Source organism: Ceratocystis lukuohia (assembly GCF_044167205.1).
Source record: "Ceratocystis lukuohia strain C4212 chromosome Unknown Supercontig7_pilon, whole genome shotgun sequence".
NCBI classification, from domain to species: domain Eukaryota; kingdom Fungi; phylum Ascomycota; class Sordariomycetes; order Microascales; family Ceratocystidaceae; genus Ceratocystis; species Ceratocystis lukuohia.
The window spans coordinates 980,896-1,005,058 of NW_027263526.1; the positions used below are offsets into that span (position 1 = coordinate 980,896).

At 47.4% G+C, this 24,163-nt stretch overlaps 6 protein-coding genes across 6 annotated transcripts; 3 read left to right on the forward strand and 3 right to left on the reverse strand.

Moving 5' to 3' along the window:
- Positions 1-4,716: 4,716 nt before the first annotated feature.
- On the reverse strand, positions 4,717-5,904 carry HOO65_070193 (D-2-hydroxyacid dehydrogenase; the record flags this gene model as incomplete). The annotated part of the gene is made up of 2 exons (XM_071005070.1): positions 4,717-5,305; positions 5,390-5,904. 2 exons carry the CDS (start codon positions 5,902-5,904, stop codon positions 4,717-4,719), a joined length of 1,104 nt encoding a protein of 367 aa, XP_070856911.1.
- Positions 5,905-7,572: 1,668 nt separating this feature from the next.
- On the reverse strand, positions 7,573-9,462 carry HOO65_070194 (Mannan endo-1,6-alpha-mannosidase DCW1; the record flags this gene model as incomplete). The annotated part of the gene is made up of 3 exons (XM_071004966.1): positions 7,573-8,987; positions 9,065-9,169; positions 9,351-9,462. 3 exons carry the CDS (start codon positions 9,460-9,462, stop codon positions 7,573-7,575), a joined length of 1,632 nt encoding a protein of 543 aa, XP_070856912.1.
- A 4,325-nt stretch (positions 9,463-13,787) lies between these two features.
- On the forward strand, positions 13,788-14,742 carry HOO65_070195 (putative Synaptobrevin; the record flags this gene model as incomplete). The annotated part of the gene is made up of 2 exons (XM_071005126.1): positions 13,788-13,907; positions 14,497-14,742. The coding sequence occupies 2 exons, from the start codon at positions 13,788-13,790 to the stop codon at positions 14,740-14,742; spliced, it is 366 nt and encodes a 121-aa protein (XP_070856913.1).
- Positions 14,743-15,340: 598 nt separating this feature from the next.
- HOO65_070196 (Chitin synthase regulatory factor 3) lies at positions 15,341-19,059 on the reverse strand (the record flags this gene model as incomplete). Its single annotated transcript, XM_071004823.1, has 5 exons — positions 15,341-15,384; positions 15,437-15,729; positions 16,057-16,192; positions 16,290-18,659; positions 18,726-19,059. 5 exons carry the CDS (start codon positions 19,057-19,059, stop codon positions 15,341-15,343), a joined length of 3,177 nt encoding a protein of 1,058 aa, XP_070856914.1.
- Positions 19,060-21,570: 2,511 nt separating this feature from the next.
- On the forward strand, positions 21,571-22,096 carry HOO65_070197 (Assembly factor cbp-4; the record flags this gene model as incomplete). Its single annotated transcript, XM_071005190.1, has 3 exons — positions 21,571-21,620; positions 21,709-21,893; positions 21,969-22,096. 3 exons carry the CDS (start codon positions 21,571-21,573, stop codon positions 22,094-22,096), a joined length of 363 nt encoding a protein of 120 aa, XP_070856915.1.
- Positions 22,097-22,898: 802 nt separating this feature from the next.
- On the forward strand, positions 22,899-23,934 carry HOO65_070198 (Nascent polypeptide-associated complex subunit beta; the record flags this gene model as incomplete). Its single annotated transcript, XM_071005107.1, has 4 exons — positions 22,899-22,950; positions 23,086-23,125; positions 23,329-23,501; positions 23,684-23,934. 4 exons carry the CDS (start codon positions 22,899-22,901, stop codon positions 23,932-23,934), a joined length of 516 nt encoding a protein of 171 aa, XP_070856916.1.
- Positions 23,935-24,163: the final 229 nt, after the last annotated feature.

Consider the following 24,163-nt stretch of genomic DNA (forward strand, 5'->3'; position numbering starts at 1 on the left):
TATTGGTGATTGTTCATGAAATCGACAGCAGAGGAGGATATAAGGCGACTCGGAGATGGAGAGAGTTTGCGACTAAACTTGGACGGTGGTGTGGCGTCACAGGTCAGGTCCAAATTGGTGTCTAAGACAGTCTTCTGCAGGGCAACATGCGAGGGACAGCAAGCTGAGATGAGCAGCAAAATAGGCGTTCAGGTTGCTTTAGTTTATTTTGCAAGCTTGATAAAAGGGATTATAATGTCGTAATTTCGCCGGCAAAGAATCGAAAACGAAGCCTATACACCATTGAGAAACATGGAACGTACAAAGTGGAAGCCTAGGGCAAGAAAAAGAAAAGTCGTGATAAAGTGGTAGTGTAGTATGGGCGGGATTTAGGCAGCCGGCGCAATTTACAAAAGCGAAAGGCCGCCGGCTTGAACACAGCAGAAAAAAAGAATTGAAAAAAAAGAATTAAAAATGCTGAAAGGGAGATGACCAAGTGAAGCTGGGAAAAAGATCGTGGGAAAATATAAAAAGAAGTATGAGAAGGACGGATAATTTTCCACTGGGCGAGAGCAAAGCAGCTATCCAGAAAAGGCTCAGCAAAAAAGGAAAGCGGACATCGATGAACAGAGGCAGTTGCGAGATATAGAAAGATCCTCAAACGGCGATGAAGAGCAGTTGCTTCAACTTGGTTCGCTTGTTATTTCTTGTGGCTTCTACTCGCCAAGGCACAATTGGTCAGTCACATGGATACATCGATAAAACGGAGCTAAAATGACCAAGACGGCTGCGCCAATCGCAGCTTCTGATACTAGCCAAGAAGCACCCAAAAAGGAAAGATCAGGGTGGCCGCTCGACTCAAAACTTTTATGTTTTCTTTTCTTGTTCAATATGGTGCAGCGAGCGCCCAGAAAAAACCCTTGCACTTCAAGGGGTCAAGGGGGCCCTTCTTGCTGCTCTTGTGGGGCGTGGCAGGTAGCACCATGGGGGGGGGGGGATGCAAACAGAGCAGTTGCTGAAGCTTTTCCGCAGGTGTGAAAAAGGAAAGAAGAAACAAGGGAGGCAAGAGGCAAAAATAAAAAATAGCCACGACTGGCCACCCTTTTTTTTTTCTTCTTTCTTTTACCTCTTCTGCTGATTCTCCTGGTGTTTCGTGTTTCGTCTGGTCTGGGATGTGACAAGCACAGAAAAAAAAAGAGATAAAAAAGCAGAGAAAGAAGTGCGAAACGAGGGGCTGAGCCAGCAGGTAGAGGAAGCACTACGCTGGCCCAGGTTGGGTCAAAGCCATGGCAAACACTGAAAAACGAAGAAGGCGAGAGCTTCTCCCAACTTCTAGACTGGAAAAGACCGAGTTCAGTGTCATAGCCATGAGCCAGCGCCAGACTCAGACCCTCTTAGCCAACAATGAGCCAAGATCGTTTATCAGAAAATGGCAAGAGGAAGGAACCCCAAGAGTCAGGCTAAAGCAGGATAGGAAAGAACCCAGCCCCGAGTCCGTCACTAGTTTCTGGGGACATGCAACATGAGGGGGACCGTGTGCGACTTACCATAAATAAGCTCCGCGATAAACCCTAACTTCAGACCGTTACCTATCCAACAGCAGTTCTGCCAGCTTGTGTCTTGTCGGCTGTGTGTCTGCTGCCTACTGTCTGCTGTCTACTGTCTTCTGTCTTTCTGTCGTCTTCTTATCCCTCGTCTAGCCACTTGTTCGCTGCGTCTCTCGATGATTGGTGCTATTCCCTCTGTCCTGTGTTCTCTACTGTGGCTTGTCTCCACAGCGAAATATTCTGCCAATCTTGAGACTTTGCCCTTGTATTCTGAGACGCAAAACCCGCAAGTTTGGTCGCAAGATCAGAGAGCCACGCCTTTGTTTCAGGACGAACTGGCCAAGATTCGTCAGACTACTTCTCATAAAAGAAGCAGTAGATGCGACGGAAGAGAGGAGCCGCTGGGAATTGAGACGCAGTGTCGCATGCGAAAGGACGGGCGGCTCGACACTCGCGGAGATGAAGAGGGACAAAGAGGGGTTTCCGTCGTGAGCAGTACTTTGTGTGTGTGAATATGATCTTGTTAGTTGACAGGTGACAAAGCAATAAAACCAGGTTGAATATACCTGGGAATCAAACCTGCGCAAAAGTTTGGTAGCGAGGCTAATATGGGCGCTGAGAGTTGGTGATGTTGTGACGATATGCACGCTAAAGGAGAGTGTTATTGCAAAGGATATTGGTAGACCTGTATTATCCGCCCGTTGTTGACGTTGTTATCGTTGATGTAGTTGTTCCCTTGGGAGCTATGGCGAGAAGTATGTTTGTTGAAAATGGACGTGCTCTCTTTTCGTTTGGTGATGGGAGCCTGGAGGAGTCTAAGCTTGCAACAAATGGACCGCACCACTTACAGCGCAAATAAGATGGAAGATGTGGTCAAAGACTGTAAAACAAACACGCAAGAGAATAATGGCAGCTAAAATAACGGACAACAATAATCAAAAGAAAAGAAAAAGAGCAAAGCCCACAACAAGCCGAAAACCCTTCTTGTTGCGCCTCAACCCTCCCAATTCATCTCGCCCCAGCCCGCTAGCTGCGCACACTACATAGGAATAAATAAAGGCATATTGGTTCATTCACATCGTGGATCTTGTTCTCGCCTCCCCATAGTTAGTTAGTGTGCGCCACAGCTGCACTATTGGATCCAGCTCCCAGGACCACCCCGTCTATGCTGTCTTTTTTTTTTTTTCGTTCTTATTTTCCCTACCTCGTCTCCTTTTAGCCTAGAAATGTATTCCCTGCTTGATTGACAGCTGGTTACTCGTTATGGGAGAAGACTCCGACCTGACTTCTTCATGCCTTCATCTTCTTCAAGTGAGTTGCCTGTGTGGGTGGGCTGAAGTGGATTTTCTACAGGGCTCTCCTCTTCTTATGGGGCTTCCCTTGTCAGCAGATTGATAGACAGGCGACAGCTTCAAGGGTCGGGAAGAGGAAAGAGGAGATGAGTTCTCAGGTGAACAAAGCTGCTTATTTGTGTTCACAAATTATACACCAGTTGAAAAGTGACAGAAGCTGGATAGCCCCCGACTCTGCATCGCAATATCCGACCAATGCTACATTGTTGTGGAGGTGCCATGTTCACCGCAAACGATAATGAATGAAGAACGCAACGGAGAATATTTACGCCCAACAAACTTGAAGAAAAAGGGTCGGATTCGCTCGCATATGTGTAATTTGGTGCCTGCATATGCATATATGCATGTGCAAGCCTGCGTGCTATAAAGTATGAGTATACCATGCAACACCGGCCCCCTTTGGGCTTCATTTGATGCGCCTGTCATACAGACAATTGTAAATTTTTATTAAATGGGAAAAAAAAAAAAGAAAAAAATCAACCCATGCATAACACCTAGTCTAGCACACAATCCTAAGAAGACTGATAAACGTGATAATATCATCAGAGTCTACAATGCGTTGACCCTACTAGATTCCCGTAGACCCTAATGCTACTCCAGCCATTCCCCCTGAGCTAAGCGGAAACATTAGTGTTTCGCTAAGTCTACCATATATAGTGTCTTTCTACCTTTATCTATCATCTATAAAAGCTAGACTCGGGAGAAAGAAAAAGAATACAACGGGAGAGGACAGTATCTATCTAGAAGCAGCAGAGTAGAGGTGAGAAGGCCATAGAAAAAGATTATGACATCATCATCATCCTATTGTCTACCAGGCCAATTAAGTTCGACCACCCTATGCAGCATAACTGCAAACTTGCCAAGCATAGCCTCTTGCCCTTCTACGGGGTCTTAATGCACAATGATACAAGCAAACGCAGCCGATTTTGCAACTTTTCCCACCTGAATTCCTCGTCGTCCTCGCCTTCCTCGCCTCCTCACAAACACCAGTGGCGTGCATGGCCTCTAACAGTGGGTGGCTTATAAGAAGACTAGTAAAAAAACTCGCCTATAGGCAGCCCTCGGAGATAAAACACGGACTCGTTCTGCAATCGCCACTTTTTTTTCGTTTTCGTTCCCTGTTATTGAAACGAAACAATCAAGCCGCCTAACTGTAACTCGATGGATTTGGTGCTGTTGTTCTGCGACCTGGCCTGGTTAGCTGTACCTAGTATTGCAACTGTGAAGCTTTGTTTTTTTTACCCCTAGATCCCTGTGCAGATTCTCCCCACAATTATTTTCGAGGCACCATCCGGGGTACGCCACAAAGCCACAACAGACCCACAAAAGCGGGCTTTGATCTTTCCTTTATAAACCATTTACAATAACAGTTTTTCAGAGAAGTAGCGGTACGTTCCTTGAAGGATCCTTTGTGCTCTGGGTTTCCCAGACTTCTCTTTATGACTGGATTTTTTTTTCCCTTTTTTTGCTCTGCATACTCGCATCACGGTCACAAGGTATATTAAGAGCGTGCTTCGTTCTACCGCTCGGGATTCCGCCTCGGCCTCGGAATCGTCGCCGTCATTGTTGCCGTCCTCGACAATGCTTTGTTTTTGTGGATAATGGCTTAGTAGTTATACTATACTACCTGTGTGCAAGGCATGGGTTCGATTCAACGCCAGATTACTATTTTTTACTGTCTTATAACAACAACATTGTTGCACAAACACGAATAAGAGATAATAGACAAAGGCTAGTAATGTGCAAATAGCTCCCATTATAACTTCAAATAACAGTAAGCAGAAAAAGAATTCGGTCTTTTTTTGTTGTAACTTCGGCGGCTCATCTCTGCATTCCTCTTAGCGAGATACCTGGTTAAACAACTTCTTCCCCTTTGCGTGTGCATCTAAATTCATAACCGTCAACTCTAATACACGACTCCAGTACTTCCTTGACTTCCACGAAACATGTGGAGAAATAAATATATTCTTCGTCGTCCAAAGAGGGTGATTCTTCGGTAGCGGCTCTGGCTCTGTGACATCCAAAGCCGCACCACGAATCTTATTTGTCTCCAGAGCCTCGATCAGCGCGTCCTGGTCTACGATGCCACCACGAGAGACATTGGAGACAAATGCATGTCTGCGGGCCAGGATGTCAAACTGTTCGTGGCTCAGTAACTTCCGAGTCTTGTCTGTTAGTGGTAGGCTGACTACTAACACGTCAAGATCCTGCCTAAGAAAGTTGTTGATGGCGTCCTTGGTGGAGCCATGGAACCAGCGGGTGGGTATGAGCCCGGCTGGGTCGCCCTGGCCAGGCTGTGACCAGGTGGCATCTTTGCGTGACTCCGGTGTCGTGCGTTCGCGATGCGTAAAGGCGTAGACTTCCATGCCAAGGGCCTGAGAGAGGCGGGCAACTTGTCGACCGATGGCACCATAGCCGAGGATACCACTATGTAAAAGTAAAGGAGAAGAAGTTAGCTTGCGGCCCACCTTGACTTGCTCCAAGGCTCCCTTCTCCCTTCTGTGAACTTACATTCTGTACCCGTAGCAGTCATCAACGTCAATATCAAAGTTGCGCTCCCAGTAGCCATCTTTCATATACGCCTGGTAGCGCGGGAACCGGCGTTGTGCCGAGAGCAACGAGCCAATAACCCACTCCGCGATCTGTGCCGGCTGCACGCCGCTAGCGTTGCAAAACAGCACGTTCTTGTTTTCATAGAGCGGGTGGCCCCTCCATTCATCTGACCCGACACAAAGCAACTGCACATAGCGAACGTTGGGGACAAGCTCAGGCGGCGGTGGTGTGTAGGTTACTAGCATGGTCACACCATCCCACTTGTGAATAGGGACATCGCTCATTGGCCGGAGTGTTAAGTCGGCATTCTGGGTACACTCAAAGCGAACCTCGAAGCCGGGATATTTAGCCTGTAGGTTTTCAACCCACCCCGCTGGGAGGGATGCTGGTATAAGCAAGAGAAGGATATCGTTGCTTAATGGAGAGATAGTCATGGCGTTATTTGGAGAAGGAATGGAGGTAAATGTAGGCATGGTAAGGTATGACACTAAGGCGGTTAAGGCTCAAGTAGGTAAGAAGAAGAGAGCAGAGGCAAGGAACACTGCCTTATATAGATGTTAAACAGAGAGAAATGTAAGAAAGGCGGGAGGAACATGGAGACAGAAAAAAAAAGGGCGCCGTATAAGCATCCAGCGCCCTGCTTTTTTTGCGTCGCAGGGCTTTGCATGACCTTGCCTTGTTCATGTACACATACAACGCATCATGTTATTACGAAAATGAGGCCAAAGTGAGCAAGGAAAGTGCGGAATGACAAGGCATAGGAAGGAAGGAAGGAAGCTAAGAAAAACCCAGGTAGGGTAACTTCTCTTTCTTTAGCCGCGTCCCCCCCCCCCCCCCCTTTCGCCTTCACTCTCTTCTTCCTGGTGACCATGGCGGAAACTACCTCAGCCCACTAAACCTACTGATAAGAGCCGAAAGGCATTGTGGGAATCGTGTGGGCTAAAGGGCTTTGACTTGGTTGGCTCAATATAAAATTGCGACTCCCAGGCCTCACGGCACGGAGGAATAAAATGCCGTCTGCCCCACATTTGATTCAACCACTTCCTTCTCTCGTTTGGCATAGTGAGGAGCCTCGGTTTACGAAAAGAAACTCTTGTTAAAGGAATTATGAACTTGACATCATAAAGTTGCCATGGACAGACAGGGAAGTTCTGAGCCGCAACAGAGCGGAGGACGCTACGGTCTATATTTCCTTTGAATTTTTTATCCTTACCCACCACTAGCTTTGCACCGGCCAGACGGAAATATAGCCGTCCTTGGCATATTCACTCCACCAAATATCCACTCCGGAGTGGGGCCGCCAATAGCCGTTGTCATGGTTTGTGCTAGCAAGTTCCGTTCCTCGACTTCAGCTTTTAGAGTGTGAGTGGCCGCAGCCGAGCCTTACTTCTCGGGTTATCTTCGAGAAAAGAAAGCTAGAGCAGACAGAGCCGTCGGTGTGGAATTTGATCGACAAGTCACTTGCCTAGTGTCTAGTAGTACATGCCTTTGCTTAATGTCACACTCACCTCACTTGGATTTTGGGTTGCATCGCCAATTAATATTTTATTTTATTGTTTCCCCTAACCAAAAATCAAGACATAGCCATGCTATGCTATTCAGTCCTGAAAACCTGGGTGTAAATGCCACATACGTACTGTTCTTTTCCGATTGTGTGACACGGGGTGACTCGGACCCAAAAAAAAAAGGGGAGTCCTGTCGTCCTGTCATGCTATAGATAAAATGTCCAATAAGGGGCACCAGCGCTCTATGGATTTTCGACGCCTATTGCTTCCGCTGTTCATTCCGAAGTAAAGCGTATAACATCCAAAAAAACAAATAAACTCCACTACCGCGGAAAGTAAAAAAAAGGAAAAATAACCAAAAAAAAAAAAAAGAGATTAATAGTTGCGGGAACAGACGGACAAGTGAAAATGAACACGCACAGCAGCGAGTGCGAAAATAATAGGTTGCGGCTGTTGAACAAGGAATGATATTTGCCGCCTTGCATTTCCTCTCCTTTTGGCGTAGTATTGCGCTGCGTCTTACTTTGGAATGGTGGCCTGATTCATCAACAAGCCCATTAACTATCCATAATATTTGGGACCTTGAGAGCTGGAGGCGACACCATGTGTCTCAACATTACCGGGATGATTACGCCACTAAACGCTCTCCTGTCCTGATGGGTGCGCGGTCCTATGGGCCGGTATGGCAGTGGCCTCTGGTCTCAGCGGTTGTTGCGCTGTTATCACTGGATTCATGGACGGCTGGGGACTTGGCACTTTGGTTTCCATCGTGTAAACCTCTTGCATAGCAGTTTTGCTGTCACCCTTCTTGAAAAGGGACCCAAGGCTAGCACCACCAGCCGCATTGCCAATTGCCGAGCCCGTTATGACATCCATTAAGTTGGTAGATTCTTCCTTGAGCATCCACACAATACCAGCTAAAAGACAGCCCAAGACAAAGGCTGTTAAGACGCCGGCCCCAACCTTTGAACCCAAGGAAGCTTTCTTATGGGTTTTGCCATCGCTGTTGATGTCTTCACCACCAGCACTGGCATCCCCCTGACTAGTTCCTCCCGTCTTTGCGGTAAGGAAATCAGGCTGTTCATCAATCAAGTTTGTCATAACTGCCTCCAATGCAGCCATCTGCATTCCTAGGCCGGATGTGTTGTCATAGGCTCCAGTGTACCATTTGAGACCACAAAGACGCCCACTAGAACCGCCAAGACACTGCTTTGCTGCTGCAAGAGAGGTGGCACGAAGATAGGGCTTGATGGTGCTGGCGGTATATGGAGCCCATTTGGTGACTGATGCCATCCAGCGAGTAAGATATGCCTTGAAAGACTGTTGGTCGTAGTTGCAGCGGTCCACAGTTTCACAGGCAACTTCAGTCATGATGTTGTTGTCATCGCCGCGGAAGAAAACCTCAGCGCCTTTAATCAGGCCGTCTAGTCGCGACTTCCACACATCAGATCCAGTAAGGTTGTACATGGCTGCAGCACCGTGCATGAAAACCCCGTTGTTGTAGGTCCATTGATATGGGGTAAGGGCTGTACATCCATCGCTGATATACGCACCATCGTAAACGTTGTAGTCGTTGTCGATGTAGTTTTTCTCAACCACCCACTCGTAGGTTTTTTCTGCCCAGTCAGAGTACGAGGTGTTCCCTGTGTAAAGAGCTAACCGAGCGGCCATGTTGAAAAAAGTGCCTTGTGAGATGGTGTTTTTGTAGTCATAGCCATTATTCCATGTGAAAATCTGCCACCTTAGACCGCCATTGCAGTGTTCGGTGTCCCACCGGGCAGCTTGGGTGTTGAAAATTGCCTGGGCAAGAGCCAGCCAGCCAGGCTTGTTTGGGGCAGGTGCAAACTCGAGCTCCGCTGCTGATAGGACAGACATGCCCCAGAAGCCTTGGTCGTCATTTCCCTCAGTGAGAGTTTGGTTGTCGGGCATGTAATCGTTGTATTTTCCGGTTTGGTGCACTAGGCCGTCGGTGGCATTCTGGTTGTATGTTTCGTCGCCTGTCAACTTCCAGTAGTCAATCAAAATACCCATGAGGGCACCAGCTTCCCACCCTAAAATGTAGCAATGACAGTGGCGTTGTTAATTAAGGTTTTACTAACGAGATTGAAAGAGTCGTGATTTTGCTTACAGTAGTATGGCGGTTTTAAATCACCTGGAACACCAGGGTTCATGACTTCAGCATAGAATTGCATCATGTCGGCCGCCATGTCTTTGGCTATACTCTTGACGTTTGCTGTTGTGTGTTAGAAAACGGCTAGCCTAAGACGTTGTGTTGCAATGTTACAGGGGGGCTGCTAGGTTTCCCCAAACTGCTCAGACAAGGATGTTTCCGGCAAAACAATAGAAACATTGAGCATGACATGACATGGCATGAGCATGCATATAGGCAAGGTTGGGGTTCGGGAACAGCTTACAGGAGTCATCTGGTTGGAGATCGTAGCTGGCGTTAATGCCTAATATGGAAGAAGCAGCAAAAAAAGCAAGTATTGACTGGAATAGTCCCGGCCGACGTTGTGATGATAGCATTGTGATTTTGTTGGTAGAAATCTGGGGTGGAGGCCTTAAACGGCAAAGTAGAACCGAGAAGGAGCCTAGGGCTAGAGAGAAGAAGCAGTAGGTAGTAAATTTGGAGATTGGATGTGTGCACAAAGGAAAAGAATGAATAGAGGGTAGGAAGAAAAAAAAAAAGAAGAAAAGAATTAAATATGCTGTAGAGAATAAAAAAAAAGGCAAAAGATAGTACCAAAGATCCAAGGACCGATGCGTGATTTCTAAAAGTCTGTCTACGCCATCAGCTATTCAGCAAGGTCTTATTATGAATACGACAGCATAAGAGTGAGACAGCGGGGCAAAGGTATCTTGTAGCGCCGATGGCGACTTTCTTTTCCAGTCTTTTTTTTTGGCGCTGGCGACGTTGCGGAAGAGGGCAAGGTCGTGGGAGGGCGAGGAGGTGGAATTAAACAGCGTGAAAGACGCTATTGAGATAGAAAGAAGGGGGAAGTAACGGTAGGGTCAACGGAGTCTATATGTATTTGCCGCTGGACATGACTTGGAGAACTGGTAATTAAAGGCGTGCTCTCGTAGGTTCGTTCGGGAATGTTGGGCGATCCCAATCAGTGCAGAAATGGGTGTATCGGGATATAGCAGCCGATGACGAAGGAATAAGGACTAAAGAAAGACCACAGTTATAGTTTGCAACGGGATTCAGATGTGGCACTGGGGTGCAAAACTCCAAATATCAAGAGTCAGGAAGGCTTCAGGTCGCGGAGAACACGACCAAACTAAGAAACGAATTTGAGATGGCAAAGGTGCACAAATTAATAAAGGATAATGAAGATAGTAATACTAGGAAATAAAACTGCATAAAAAATGAAGAAGATGAAGGGAAAAAAAGGAAAAGGCGAGCGGGTGAGTGAGTGGACCGACAGCCAGCTTCAGCCGCAAATTTAGATGGATAGCGGATGAATTCTAGCACAAAAAGGCTAACAACAAGAAGAGGAGAAAGAGGGAGGGAAGAATGAGATGCACGAACTGAAAAAAAATACGAAGAAGGAAAAAAGAAGCAAATGCATCTAACGGGATGTTTTTATTCACAGGTAACGATCTCCATAATCTCGCAGTTGCCTTTTTTATCTATGGCATGGCCCGCTTCCGGGCGCCGATTCTGTTCTGTTCTGGGTAGGGAAGGGAAAGGTGTGGAGCGAGGCTAAAAAGCTGGGTCGATGCTATGCTGCTGGGTGGGTGGGAGAGCCGAGAACCTTGAGAGCCCAGCAGGACCAAGGAAGGCAAGAGCACGGCTCAAAGGGAGGTAGGAGCCCCAACATCACAAGTAAGCAAACATGGCAAGGGCAAGAAAACTTGAATAGGCAGGAGGTGGCCAAAATCTGGCAGTGGAGGCCTGTAAGGCTATAAAGTAGAATACAAGGCAATGTCTCTGTTATTTACCGCCTTGGCTGGCCAAACCATCATTCATGATGTCATTACCATTGTCCGTCTCTGATGTACGTGGGCCGGTTTAAAATCAGCAAAAAAGGCCCGCAGCTTTGTGGGTCCAGCATGTGCAGATCAGAGGCCGGTGCGGTGCTGCAGCACTTTGTTTCGTCGTTTCCCGTCGTTCCTAGGAAGTCCCAGCTCGCTATTTTGCCGATACAATGATATCACAGTCGAATCCCCCTGCAGGGAGATTGCGATACAATACCTTGGCATGACTGAGCTGGAATGCAAGCAAGTCAGCTTCTCGCGTTGGCTATTCTACGTCCGTCCTTCAGGGCAAGCCTGTATGAACAGACACCAGTATGAGCCATGCCAATAAAAGTGAAGAGCCAAGACTATAGACAGGCCTGTCCGGAAGGAGAACAAGCGTGAAGTGCATGAAGCCAGGTATACCCAATGGGGCTCCCATAGGACTTGCATAATGTCCATGTGCTTTCGATGCACTGTTCAGGTTGCAAGTGCTGTGTGTGTACGAGGCCTGGATACAATATATGCAGCAAGCAAGCACATGCGCGCTTACGTCACCGTAGATTTCGACCAGCCGATAGACACGCTTGCACCTGTCTACTCAACAAATAAAAGCATCACCAGTAGTTGTGGTTTCTCTCTCTCTCTCTCTCCCTGACGTCGAAAGAAACTTATCGGCCGCTCTCGGTTTGGTTGCTTTAGCCCCAGTCATCAAGGGCTTGGCAAGACAAAACAAGCAGAGCCGCCTCCCTCGAGCCTTGCTTGCGTCCCGTTCATGTCCTATCCACAGCATAATTAATGTATGTCACGTCACGTATTTTTGTTGCTTTTCGTTTTAAGAGCTTGGGACTATAGCAAGGCTCCAAATACGCCTTTTTAGTGTTTTTAGGGTGAAGAAACAAACAACCAAGAGGCGTCTGACAGATGTTTTAAGGATTCATTTAAAAATACAGACATGCATATCCAGGCACTGAAGGCTCGCATTGACTAGGCGCCACAGGACATGACGGGACATGGCAAAGCATGCTGTCGTCGTTTCCGATAAACGATTTAAGCGCGAACGCAGCTTCATGCCCATGGCACAGTCGCGAAAGAAAAAAAACGGGTCTAGATGGGCGAGGAAATGAAGAGAGAAGAGCTATCATGGCCATCAGCATTTCATCTTCTTTTACTTCTGGGAGAATTAAGCTGATTGACTGGACAAAGAGCGGCGTTGGCGATTGGATGAACTGAGCGGTTGGGCGAGAAGCAGGGTTATCAAAAGAACCCGAGTATATATTTAACCCTAACAACAGCCAAGACGACGGAGTTTTATTTTTATTTTTTTATTTTTATTTTTTTTGTTCTTTTCCCCTACGCCTCGGCGTTATGGGTTCGATGCTGAAAATTCTCTGCAGAAGCTTTTACTAGGCGTGAACGTGAAGTGTTCACTTAAGGGACTAGGGTAAAGATCAGGAACCTCGCGGGCTAGAAGGACTCAGCCCCTCTGGCCTCGTGTTCTACACGCATTTGTGGCGGGGCAGTGTGGTCTTGCTTATGTGATTGCTGATAATATCGCTGCCTTGGCCAGTTGATTGCGCAGGCTTCCTGGTTTCCTGGGGCTAATTCAGTTCAGTTATTGATAACCATGCACAAGTCTTCACATCACCGAACACTGTTGTTTGAGGTCGTGCCTCAGATGAGCATCAGACTTGTTTGGTGTTCTAGACGCCAATAAGTGTTTCAGCATCATAGAAGTGGTTATCAGCCAGTTCTACAGGCTTGTTTAGTTGAAAGAAACATCCAGAGCCTGTCTTTTTCCCCTTCTTTTCCCGAGTAAAACACTGCTGGGAGTTGGGGAAAAAATGCACCATAGGGCTTATGGCGTGAGAGGCACGCATCACTCAGTCGATGTAATTGATACGGAACAGCAGGGAACGAAGATAAATAAAAATGCAGTGAAAGCAGATCGCCACACCAGAATAAAAAACCAAACAAAAAAAGAAAGTCCAGCAAGAATACAAATGGGTACAAAAATACAAACTTAGAAAAGAGACAAAGCCGTATTAGAGCCTGCGCCGTCCCGGCACGTGATTGTGGATGCCTGTCTCGAGCTTTGCCACAGACCTTGCTGCTCTGGCACTGTGAAGATATGTGAAAAGCATAGTACTGTAACAGTGCAAGGCCTCGCTGATCTGTCGTAATGCACACAGTGTACCCTGGCTTTTTTTTTTTTGTTCCCAGCCTTCCATTCTTGGCTCGCTGCTCCCTTGTTGGTGTTTACGTTTATAGTGGTGTTTACGGTTTTTGCGGGGGTTCATAGTGGAACCTGCTAATGCCTTAGCAGCCCTACAGGCGTCCCATAACCACAAAGCACCTCTACGAGGGGGCGAAGCAAAACGCTTACCTTGCCTTTAGGACTTAAGACAAACTTGAAGTCTTCCCCCCGAAATTTCGTAGCTTGACGTTTCTTTTCTTCTTCTTCCTCTATTCATCTTTCTTCTTTATTTTTTTTCGCTTTTATTTTTCATCAAAATCATCGCCAGTCTTTTTCTTTCTTTTCCTCTTTGGCTCCAGAGTCCCCCGGTCATCCCAAAGACGCCCTCAACGTTCGATTAAAAGCCCTACACACATCATTTATCGCCCGCCTTTGTTTTGTTTCTCTTAGCCGACGACTTGCACTCGCCTATGCTCTAGAGCTATTCCTAGGCCCTAACTTCTTTAACCTTGTGCTTTTTCTTTCTTTCGAGGACAAAGCTAAAACCAAACTTTGCGTCTAACCACCAAACGGCTTCTCTTCTCTCCTCTTCTCCGCTCCTCACAGCCTGAGCCTCAGTCTTCGGGAGCTAGCCACACTATCTCCAAACAACAAAACCATCCCTCCATCTCTTCACAGCCCAAACCCGCCCATCATGCCTGAGCATCAGGATGCGCCCTACGACCCTTACATTCCCAGTGGTGGAAAGGCGGCCGCGGGGTCCAACACTCAGAATGCCAACAACGGCGACCCTCGCACGCAAGCCCTTCAAGCCGTAAGTCCTACAGTCCTCCCCTTGATACAAAGAACACGGAGCCTTCTCGATCACCCCATTTTGTTTGTCCCCTCCCCCAACCGATGATGCGAAGAGAGACAGACAATAAAAACGCCTCATTTGGTTGATTAATGTCCTGGAACAAACGGGGCAAATGCCGACTGCTGGCGATGAACAGCAACCAAGACCATCGTCTGGTAACGTCAACGGTAATTCTTGCGGCCAGGTAATAAACAAGCCAAGTCGAGCGAATTTGCGTCGGTATTACTAGTTGCTTCTGCTCTTGTAACCATTTCTTGGCTCATGCTTGCTCGCGCTCATTTATATGTGCGGGGCAACAGATTGGTTGGTGTAGCTTATATTCCGCTCGTTCCGCAATACTTGTCACCAACTTGACTCGACCAGCGTCTCTGTTTGTCTCTCTCTGTTTGTATTGAGTTGTGCTCCTTTTGTCTCAGCTTTTGCTCGTTGCTGTAGCCCCTCTACTTTTTCCCTGTCCTTCTGTCCTCTGCTCAACTCAAACCCGACCTTGCCTTGCCCCGCAAATGCTCCTATTTGGATGCCTGCTAACATACATGTCTTTTGCTAGCAAATCGACGACACCGTCAATGTCATGAAGCAGAACATTCACCTGGCCACCCAGCGTGGTGAGCGCATGGACTCCTTGCAGGATAAGACCGACAATCTGGCACACTCCACACACAGCTTCCGTCGTGGTGCCAACAGAGTTCGCAAGCAGATGTGGTGGAAGAACATGAAGATGCGCATATGGATTGGTGTCGGAATCGCGATTCTGATTGCCATTATTGTTGTGTCTGTTGTCGTCTCCAAGTAAAGCAGGGCAAGATAAACTTGCTACTACTGATACTGCTACTGCTGCTCCTCTGTGTTATTGCTTCCTTTCCCGTTATCTCCTACCTCGACTCAGATACCTCCCTCCCTCCCTCCCTCGTTTTGCTTTTTTTTTTTTCGCCCGTTTTCCCCTTTTTTATCGTTCATTCGCTTTTGTCCCAAATCAACGACCTACGACACCAAATGACCCCTTAACCTCTTTCCTGCACTGTTCTGACGACTCTTGCCAACGACCTTTTTTTTTACTTTCTTCCCCTTTTGTCTTGCTTTTCTGTTTCAAGTATTTTATTGAACTAGTTCTGCTTGCAATGTCTGTAAATGTGAATTCATTCTTCTCCTCCTAGCGTGCCTTTGTTTCTGTAGATAATATCTCGTGAGGTGCATAGAGATGGGGATTCCCCCGTTCTTATAGAATATAGAGAAACGTAGCACTCAATAAAACCGTCATGTAGCCTTTATTTATTGTCCTTTGTGGTATCTATACATAGCATCTAGTTCTTCACGTTCCCTTCCTTATCAACGGCCGGATTGACTTCATACTTGGGTGTCATCTATCCCCTGTTTGCGCAACAATGATGGTGTCAGAGATCCCCTACACAGCGTCCCTCGCCTCCATAGACACCGGCTAATTTCGTCTCGTTGTGCTGCTTTATCTGCAATCATGCCCCCCTCCATACCGCCGTCCCCTAGTTCAATAAAAGATAGAACCGTATCATCGTCACCTTCATCATCTGCCAATTCAACCACAGGTGCAAATGCATCTATATCAGCCAGAGCACGGCCGTGTTGCTCCCAGTCTTCCTCTTGCTGATGCTGATGCTGCTGTGCTGCGCTTTCAGCGGCTAGCTTGCGCTCTAGATCGAGCTCTAGCTCCATACCTTGTGTCATCTCGCGTTTGCGGACAATCTCCATGCGCAGATTGTGGCGGTCACCAGGGCCCTTGGATCCAACTCGGTTGAGAATGTTGAGCCTACCTAAACTAGATCTTCGCTGTGAGATTGTTGATGAAAGGTTCCCTATGCTGATACTGCCACCCAGGCTGCTGCCTATGCTTTTGATCAATTTGCTACCGGGACTGCTGCGAGGGCTTTTCTTGCTTGAACTAAGAGAGCAGTGAAAGGGTGAACTCAATGGTGAGGTCTCTTCAGAACTAGTTGTGCTTGCGATAGTAGCGAAAGAAATGCTGCGAAGTGAAGATGAAGAAGGGGCAAGCTTTAGACGACTACGCGCGATGGAGAGCGAAAAAGTTTTGGATAGCGTTTGTTTAAGCGAAGTGGTGCTGTTGTTCACGTTCTACATGAGACTACACTCGCCTTCGGTTGCTTGCTGGTTGCCCATATTTGACCGAGAAATACGCTCGCGCTGGCGGGGACCTGATTTGCCAGCGCGCTTAAGGTCTTCAAGGCGTTCGCGGGCCTTCGGGAAGTCCTGGGCTGATAGCGGAAATAGACAGTCGTTAGCAAATCATATAACTCATGAGAAAAAAAGTACGACTCAGAAACACTCTAAACAGCACGTGAGAAAGTTTACCTGCTGCACGCCAGTACCATCGCTTGGCATCTTCCATGTTGGCTGGGACACCAATGCCAACTTCAGTAAAATAACCCATGGCATATTCTGCTTTCGCAAGACCTGCCATTGCTGCCTTGCGTGCCCATAGATATGCTTCAGTGTCGCTCTGGCCAAGAACACCATCAGAGCCAGTTAAATACCAACCACTAAGGGCTAACTCAGACTGGTGTTCTTCCTGTTGTGCAGCTTTGGAATACCACATGATACTTTGGCGCGGATCAATAGGGCAATTTAAAAAGCCATACTCATACGCACAGCCTAAGCGGAACTGCGAAAATTTGTAGCCCAGGTTGGCTGCTTGTTTGAAAAGGGTAGCAGCATATGCCTCATCACGAATAATAGAGTCATTAGGCCCCGGATTCTCGTAAAGCAAGCCTAGTTCATGAAGAGCATGGGGGTTTTCGGCATCCGCACGCTCAGCCGCACGCTTGAGCCAATTGACAGCCTCTCGTGGGTCTTTGGTTTGGCCTAGTAGACCTTTGAGCATGATCATACCAACCTTGTACATGGCAGGAGTATCACCAAGAGTGGCAGCTCTCTTATACCATTGAATAGCTTTGAGAGGGTCTTTGCGGGTACCTCCACCATCTTCATGACCAATTTCGCAGCACACAGCAGTACGATATGCAGCTGCACCGTGCCCAAGCTTAGCAGCAGACTGATATAGAGTAAAGGCTTCTTTGTTATCTGGTTCACCGCCCCAAAGCCCGCGGCCATGGCAGTCTGCTAGGAAGAACATGGCTTCCGCGTTTTGACCACTATTAGCCAGCTTTTTAAGTACCTTGTGTGCATCTGTGAGAAAGCGGTCGCGTGTTCGCGCTTTGGCTTTGATGTCAGGAATTGGAGCAACTAGCACGTCAGATGCTTCTACAAGACGCCTCGCAAACTTGAGGGCGGTTGCTTGGTCATTTGGGTCCGCCTTTACCGTTGCTCGTAGTCTCTCAAGTTCCTCAGCCGTTACAGGAACAACAGGCTCTTTTACAGGAACTCCCGAAGTGGAAGGAGGAGCAGGGGTTAACTGCTTTTGCATGTGCTGTTGGAGATTGGTTTGAGGAGCTGGTTGTACAACTCCAGGTATCGGGCCGCCGCCATAATTCCTTACCGGGACCGGTTTGCTATCCACATTGACCATGGACCCATTCATAAGACCAGGGCGCATGGGGACAGGATGGGAGTTCTGCACCGCACCTCCCGACTGTCGGTTCGGCATGGTGTTTGCAGGATAGCCACTAGGGCCATTTTGAGACTGCCCTGAAGGACCAGGAGGGGGTGGGCCAGGGGAGTGTGTGAAGCTTTGAAAGTTTTGAGGCATTGGCGGTACTTCACCAGGCATTTCAGCAGGATTTCGTAGGTTTGGCTGAGACTTTGTACGGTTGAGATTCTGCGGAGCTTGCATTAGGGGAGTGGGGCCGTTTCCGTATCCATTGAGAGGCGGGCCGCTTCCATAAGGCCCTTGTGGTGGTCTGTTCATATGGCCTCCAGGAGCCGGTCTGCCTTGTATTGGACCCGGGCCCATCCCACCCATGGTCATGCTTCTTCCGTCATTATGTCCCATATTATTCATCTGAGTGCCGAATTCTGGGTTGCTCATACGGACAGAGCCATAATAGCTATCAATAGCATCATCAAATTGGCCATAGCCTGCGCTCTGGTGTTCATAGCCCCCGTTTGGTAGGCCCTGAGGCGGCCCTTGCCCAGGATACATTCGTTGTGGAGGCGGTCTATGGCCTTGTGCTGTAGAAGGCCTTGGAGGCCCCATGTGGCCCATAGGACCATTCATAGAACCATTCATAGGACCATTCATAGGACCATTCATAGGACCATTCATAGGACCGTTCATAGGGCCATTCATAGGACCATTCATAGGACCGTTCATGGGCCCTCCTCCCATAGAGCCCATCCGGCCAACACCGCCATCACCCCTTCCCATGCCGTTCATTCGTTGCTGGGGAGGGGGCATGCCCCGTTGAGGTGGTAGCCTTTGTTGTTGGATTCCATCATTTATAGGCATTGTCATAGTCCTTGTAGGCCCGTTGAAGTCATATGGCCCCTTCCCAAGCTCGCTTGAAAGGCCTAGACCATCATTAATATCGATACCATCGTCCATGAATCCAGAGCTGTCCCGTCCACCTCCAGATTGGTGAGGACCACGGCCGAAGCCGCCAGCCTTCTTTTGGCGACTGTTATTGTCACCTAAAGCCATGTTGGTCATTTGAGCGAGAATTTGAGTTTCAGTGTCCATATCGGTTCGTCGAGATTGGCCAGGAAGAGTCGGAAAGGCACCACCAAAGCCACCATTGAGAGGCGGGCTATTACTAGAATCTTGAACTAAGCGAAATCAAACAGGTTTTAGTATCTGGTCTTATCATCCTGGAGAAATATGAACCAACTTACTGTAGGGACCTGCGGTAGCGGATCTTTGAAGTGGCCGTGGGGCATCGTCTGGACCGCCGTAGCCACCGGGACTACCCCTTCCGGCCCCGTATTGAGCATTAGGGGGACTAGGACGTTGCATCATTCCTCCAGGCCCAGGAGGACCACCACGGCCACCTTGTTGGGGGTATGAGCCCTGGCCATAACTGCCAGCATTCGGATTATTGTTATAGTATTGTGCTTGAGGGGGCATTCCCTGTTGCATGGTGTTTGCTCGCATTATGCCCGTAGGGACAATATCCGGGGGGCCAGGGGTAGGGCCCGGAGCACCAGGATAACCACCGTTGTATGCCATGTGAGCCTCGCGAGCCCGAACAAGGATCCAAGACTTTGTGTGTGAGATAACGACTAGACGGTAGTGTTTTTTCTCTTGTTTTTTTGAAGATATTGCAGGACAAGTAATTACTGGGCCTATAATATCTATCTAGGGCGCGAAAACTGGCCAATCAATAATTCGATCTCGGCCGCTCAGTCAAAAGGGAGAAGCTGATAGAGGAAGAGAGTATCGCTGTCTGTCGTGCCGGACAACTGTGGTTCTTATGGGGAAGGGATTGGTGCGTTGCTAGGTACAGACGACCTTTCGAGGGAAGCTCCTTTTCCCTAAACAGGCAGATGGTACGTGCGGAGTTTTTTTGGAGACGATGACAAGATTAAAAAAGATAACAGAGCGACAATCGAGGTATCCCAAGGACGATGACTGAAAAAGAGAATCACAATGCGGCACAGTTTGAGTTGCTGGCAAGGAATAAAAATAAAACAAATTCACGCCAAAATCCGGATTGACTTGGCGGTGGGACGCTAAAGAAGGTATCGTCGCCTTGAGTGGGATGACGCTGGCTCTATTTCGCCAAGACGAATAGGATAACTCGAGAAGATTTGAGGTACGATAGCAAAAAAGAAGAGATGTCGAGAGCTTAGCAGATAGTATGTGATCGGATAAATGGCACGAGATTTGGTCCAACAAAATCGGTTCAAAGCGGCATATGAACAAGACCAAAAAGGGTTGACGACAAAAGAGAGAGGGAGAAAAGAAAAAAGAAAAAGCCTCTGATGGGCAAGTGCCACGGGGGACTAAATAAAATAAAAGAATAAACGCTAAAGCCCGGCTTGTGATCAGCAATAAAAAAGAAACGAAAGACAAAGGAAAGCAGAAAAGAGTCAGGAAAATTAGGAACAAGAAAGAAGAGAAAGCTAGAAGCAGAAGCTAGCGGGGAAAAGTTCGGAACAAAGGTCCCACTTGATACAAAGCAAAGTAAGGCAGGAGATGGAAGCAATAGAGGAAAGAAGTGTCGTAATCTGCATAGATCAAACAAAAACAGGCTCCAACGCAAATGAAGCTGTTGCTGTTTCTCAAAGGCGCAAAAAGAAGGGACACGCAGGGCTCCTTAGGGGAGACAACCACAGAGCAGCCCTAGACTCAAAAGACAGACAGAGTAGTTGCAACTTGTTGCTTGGCTTGGGAAAATGGAGCAGGAGCAAAAAATGACGAATAGATGGATTGATTATCTGGGGGAGAAGTTCTTTAGTAGAAGAAGGAAGCAAAGGAAGGAATTCCATACGGGAAATAGCCATCAAAAGAGTAACGGTAATGGAAAATTACTTTTTGCATTTTGTCTCCTAGCTTCTTGCTTCGGTATCCAGAACGGAAAGTTCCAGGGTACAATTTCCCTTGCCAGCTCCAATCTTTCTTTCCTGTTTTTACCCAGTCGATAAGTGCAAGACAGGTAAAGCAGCTATAGGTGACAATTCACTGTACGTAATATGCCCATCTTACGCAATGAAATTGCCGCCAACCTGCCGGCTCTTTGGCCAGCTATATGCCCTAGCAAGGCTCTCATTATCATCATAACCAAGATTTTTAGTTGTCTCGTAACCTTACAGCACTACGACTGCCACCCAATAACCACCTACCCACCCCCTTGTTACATCTAGTGAAGCCGGGCTCCCTCCCAACAAAGTTCTGACCTTACATTAATTGTACCAACATGAAGCCAAAATGCCGCCAGGGGCCCATTTCACTAACATTGTCACTTTGTTTCACATCATGTTCTGCGCATTTTTAGGCAGCCAAGCGCTTTGATCTTATTGCTTGTGTGTGGTCCTTTCTTAGATCTTATTGGCTTAGCTCTGAGCGACACAAAGTCGTCCAATTGAATTCTTGGTCCGCATCTCGGTGTTTAACTCTAAGGTATATCCATGTGTACATACATCCGTACGAGTTAAATAGCGTTACCAAAAAAAAATCAATTCTACATATCCTACCTATAGTACTTGCTAGACGTCGACGTTTCGTCCCATCTTATGGTGAATTCATGATACATAACGCACCACCTGCATTTTCCCTTGTATACCACACCGTCTTATTTATCTTCAAGCTAGTATTTGGTTTTCAGTTTCCTCATTAGTTCACAGCAAGGGCCAGCCTGTCCCTTTATTCGGATGTGGATGTGTTACTAGCTGCTTAGTCGGGCTCTCTAGAAATTGCGCTTCTCATAGCTAATGATTTCACGCGTTCTCAAGCAGCAAGTGCCTCTTATGCTCAACAATAAACGTGAATGGCCAATCAAAACTCAACTGGTGTTTCACAAAGGTTTTTGGGGTATGCAGCTGGCAGAATACTCACCGCCTTCTATTTCTAGCGTCGCAAATCATGTTTGCTGGATTGGAAAGACGTCAAGCAAACTTTAGATCGCTTTGGCAATAAACTTCACAAGATCAGATTCCTTACTTTTCAAGGGTTATTAACACTGACACTTTGTCTTTTTTTGCGCCCAATTCATTCCGAGAAGCCTGATATATCTCAAACATGGCCAAGAAATCGGTCAACTGGATGCTTTGGGGCAAGGTCCTGACTGCGTAAGAAATTCTACTCAGCCGCCTAGGCCTCGTTGCTCTAGACATGTACAATTACACAGGCACAATACTGACTAGAGTTTTGCAATAGCGGCGCTACTATCAGCATTGGAGGTCCGATGCTTACAATGTACTTGACTCCCAGCGAAGAAGAAATTTTCAAACGCTACAACCCCGACCTCCAAAAACGAAGTTTGGCCGAACGCCACACTCGGGAACAAGAGTTTGACGACTTCGTGATGCGTCTCAAGGCGTATTCAAAATCAGATAAGCCCAGTATGAGCTCCTACAACCGTAGCTACATCGTGCTAGATACCAAATGCAGTGATTAAGTGCTAACGTACTGTATAGTCTGGGCTGTCATGGACGAGGAAGAGAAGATTCGGAAGGCAAACATCCTAAAGAACGCAAAGGAAGCTGAGGCCCGAGCCCAGGCCCAAAAGGATGCAATGCGGAAAGAATCAGGTCTTTCAAAGTAGTAGGTCAGGTCAAGTTAGCTGTACACGCGGGAGTGGTTCGGGATTTATACAGCCACATTGTATGATTAAGTAGCACTTTTTTGGGAGATATGGGCGCTGGACTAATCTGCCACGCTCCGGAGTTTAGGGTTTTTCTGTTTCTCTCTTGGGGTATTAATCAAATACGAGTACCTATCTATGGATGTATAATAGTGATGATGATTCACATTGCTACTTGTCATACTACTCACTTATTACCAAGTGTTGCACTGTTTAAGGGTCTGTAGCCTTGAGGGTTATCATGGTGGTTTAACGGATTATTGTCGGTAAAATAAACACGTGACAATTGATAGGACTGTATGTAGACTTATGGCCATTTACAGCCCGAATAGCACTTTGGCCTACCAAAAGTTTTGCTTGTTGCGCACAAATGTTTAACCTAGAGGGAACCAAGGTTTGCTTAGAAAGTCACCCCGCCAATTTTGCTCCATCGTCGTTTGAGCTCTGAGTCGAAGCCCGTTGCTGCTATACGACTAGTTTGATTCTTTCTCCGCTTAACTCTCGCCCCGTCTCTCGCCAGAAGCAGCCTTGGTAAGTTTTTTCTTCCCATCCAGCCTTTCCTTCCCCTTGCTTACTCTATACCCCTCGTTTATCCATCTTTTTTGGTGCGTCTCTTTTTCGTGCTGGTGTGCTCCATTTCTTTTCACTTTGCGGTTTCTGATTTCTTCGGTCCTGTGTATACTGACGTCGATTTTCTTCCTCTTGGAACTTGTAGCCTTTTTCTTTTCCTCCCTTTCCCTCGCAATATCACATACTGCCCATCATGGCCGACGTTCAGGAGCGTCTCAAGAAGCTCGGTGCCACCGCCCGTCTGGGTAAGTCTCTACTCCCCCTCTATCGTCGTTCTCCAGAACCATGGAGATGTCGTTTTCATGACACTTTTGCTATCCATTAAAGCTGTTGCAATATGTATATGTATATGCCTTTGTATTAACTATCGCTTCCTGTAGGGTATGTTACTCGTCCTGCAACGCCCTTCACCTTGCCTTAGTCGACTGACGACGACCTCGTTTTGAACCTTTTCTCCCCTCTCGCATTCAACTGTGTGAACCATCAATGGAGTGGCCGTTACCAAACATTTTGTTTAGTGGCATTATTTTGAAATACCCCAATTCCGACTCAATATGCCACTGGGTTATTGTGTCGGGACTTTTATTTTTGGATCTGTTCTGACATTAATTGTTCTTGTGTAGTGGCAAGGGAACTCCCCGGAGAAAGGCGAAGCGTACTCCTCAGCGCTCCAGCGCTGATGACCACAAGCTCCAGGCCACCCTGAAGAAGCTTAACACTCAGCCCATCGCCAACATTGAGGAGGTTAACATGTTCAAGTCTGATGGCAACGTCATTCACTTCAACCAGGCCCGCGGTATGTGATATCCTATTTTCATTAGGCTGTTAGCCTTGACGAGGCAAACGAAGCGTCTTGCCCCGCTTCATAATTTTCGACCCTTGCTATTTCTACTGGTAGAAAATTAAGCTCTTGGGTCTTCTGTCTATATGCTCTTATTTCTACTTGGGGCTTTGGTACTGACAAATAATTCATTTTAGTTCACGCCGCTGTCCCCTCCAACACCTTCGCCATCTACGGTGCCGGCCAGGAGAAGGAGCTCACTGACCTGGTTCCCGGTATCCTGAACCAGCTAGGCCCCGATTCCCTGGCTTCTCTGCGCAAGCTCGCCGAGAGCTACCAGCAGATGCAGCGTGCCAAGGGTGAGGGTGAGGCCGAGGGTGAGGATGAGGAGGACGATAAGATCCCTGAGCTGGTCGAGGGTGAAAACTTCGAGTCTAAGGTCGAGTAAGCCGTCCAGTTGACTGGATAAACATGAAAAAAATATAAAAGGCATACTCAAAATTCTGTCCCCTGTTCCTTGCCGTCTTTGCCTGTTTGTCTGTATACAAAAAAGCATAAGCGAAAAAAACCGTGTACATTATTACAGCATCTTTGAATATCTACATACAGTACTGTTTACAGTTGTATAGTATGTGTGAATTAGAAAGGTAAAAGGACGGGTACAAGCGATTCTTTCC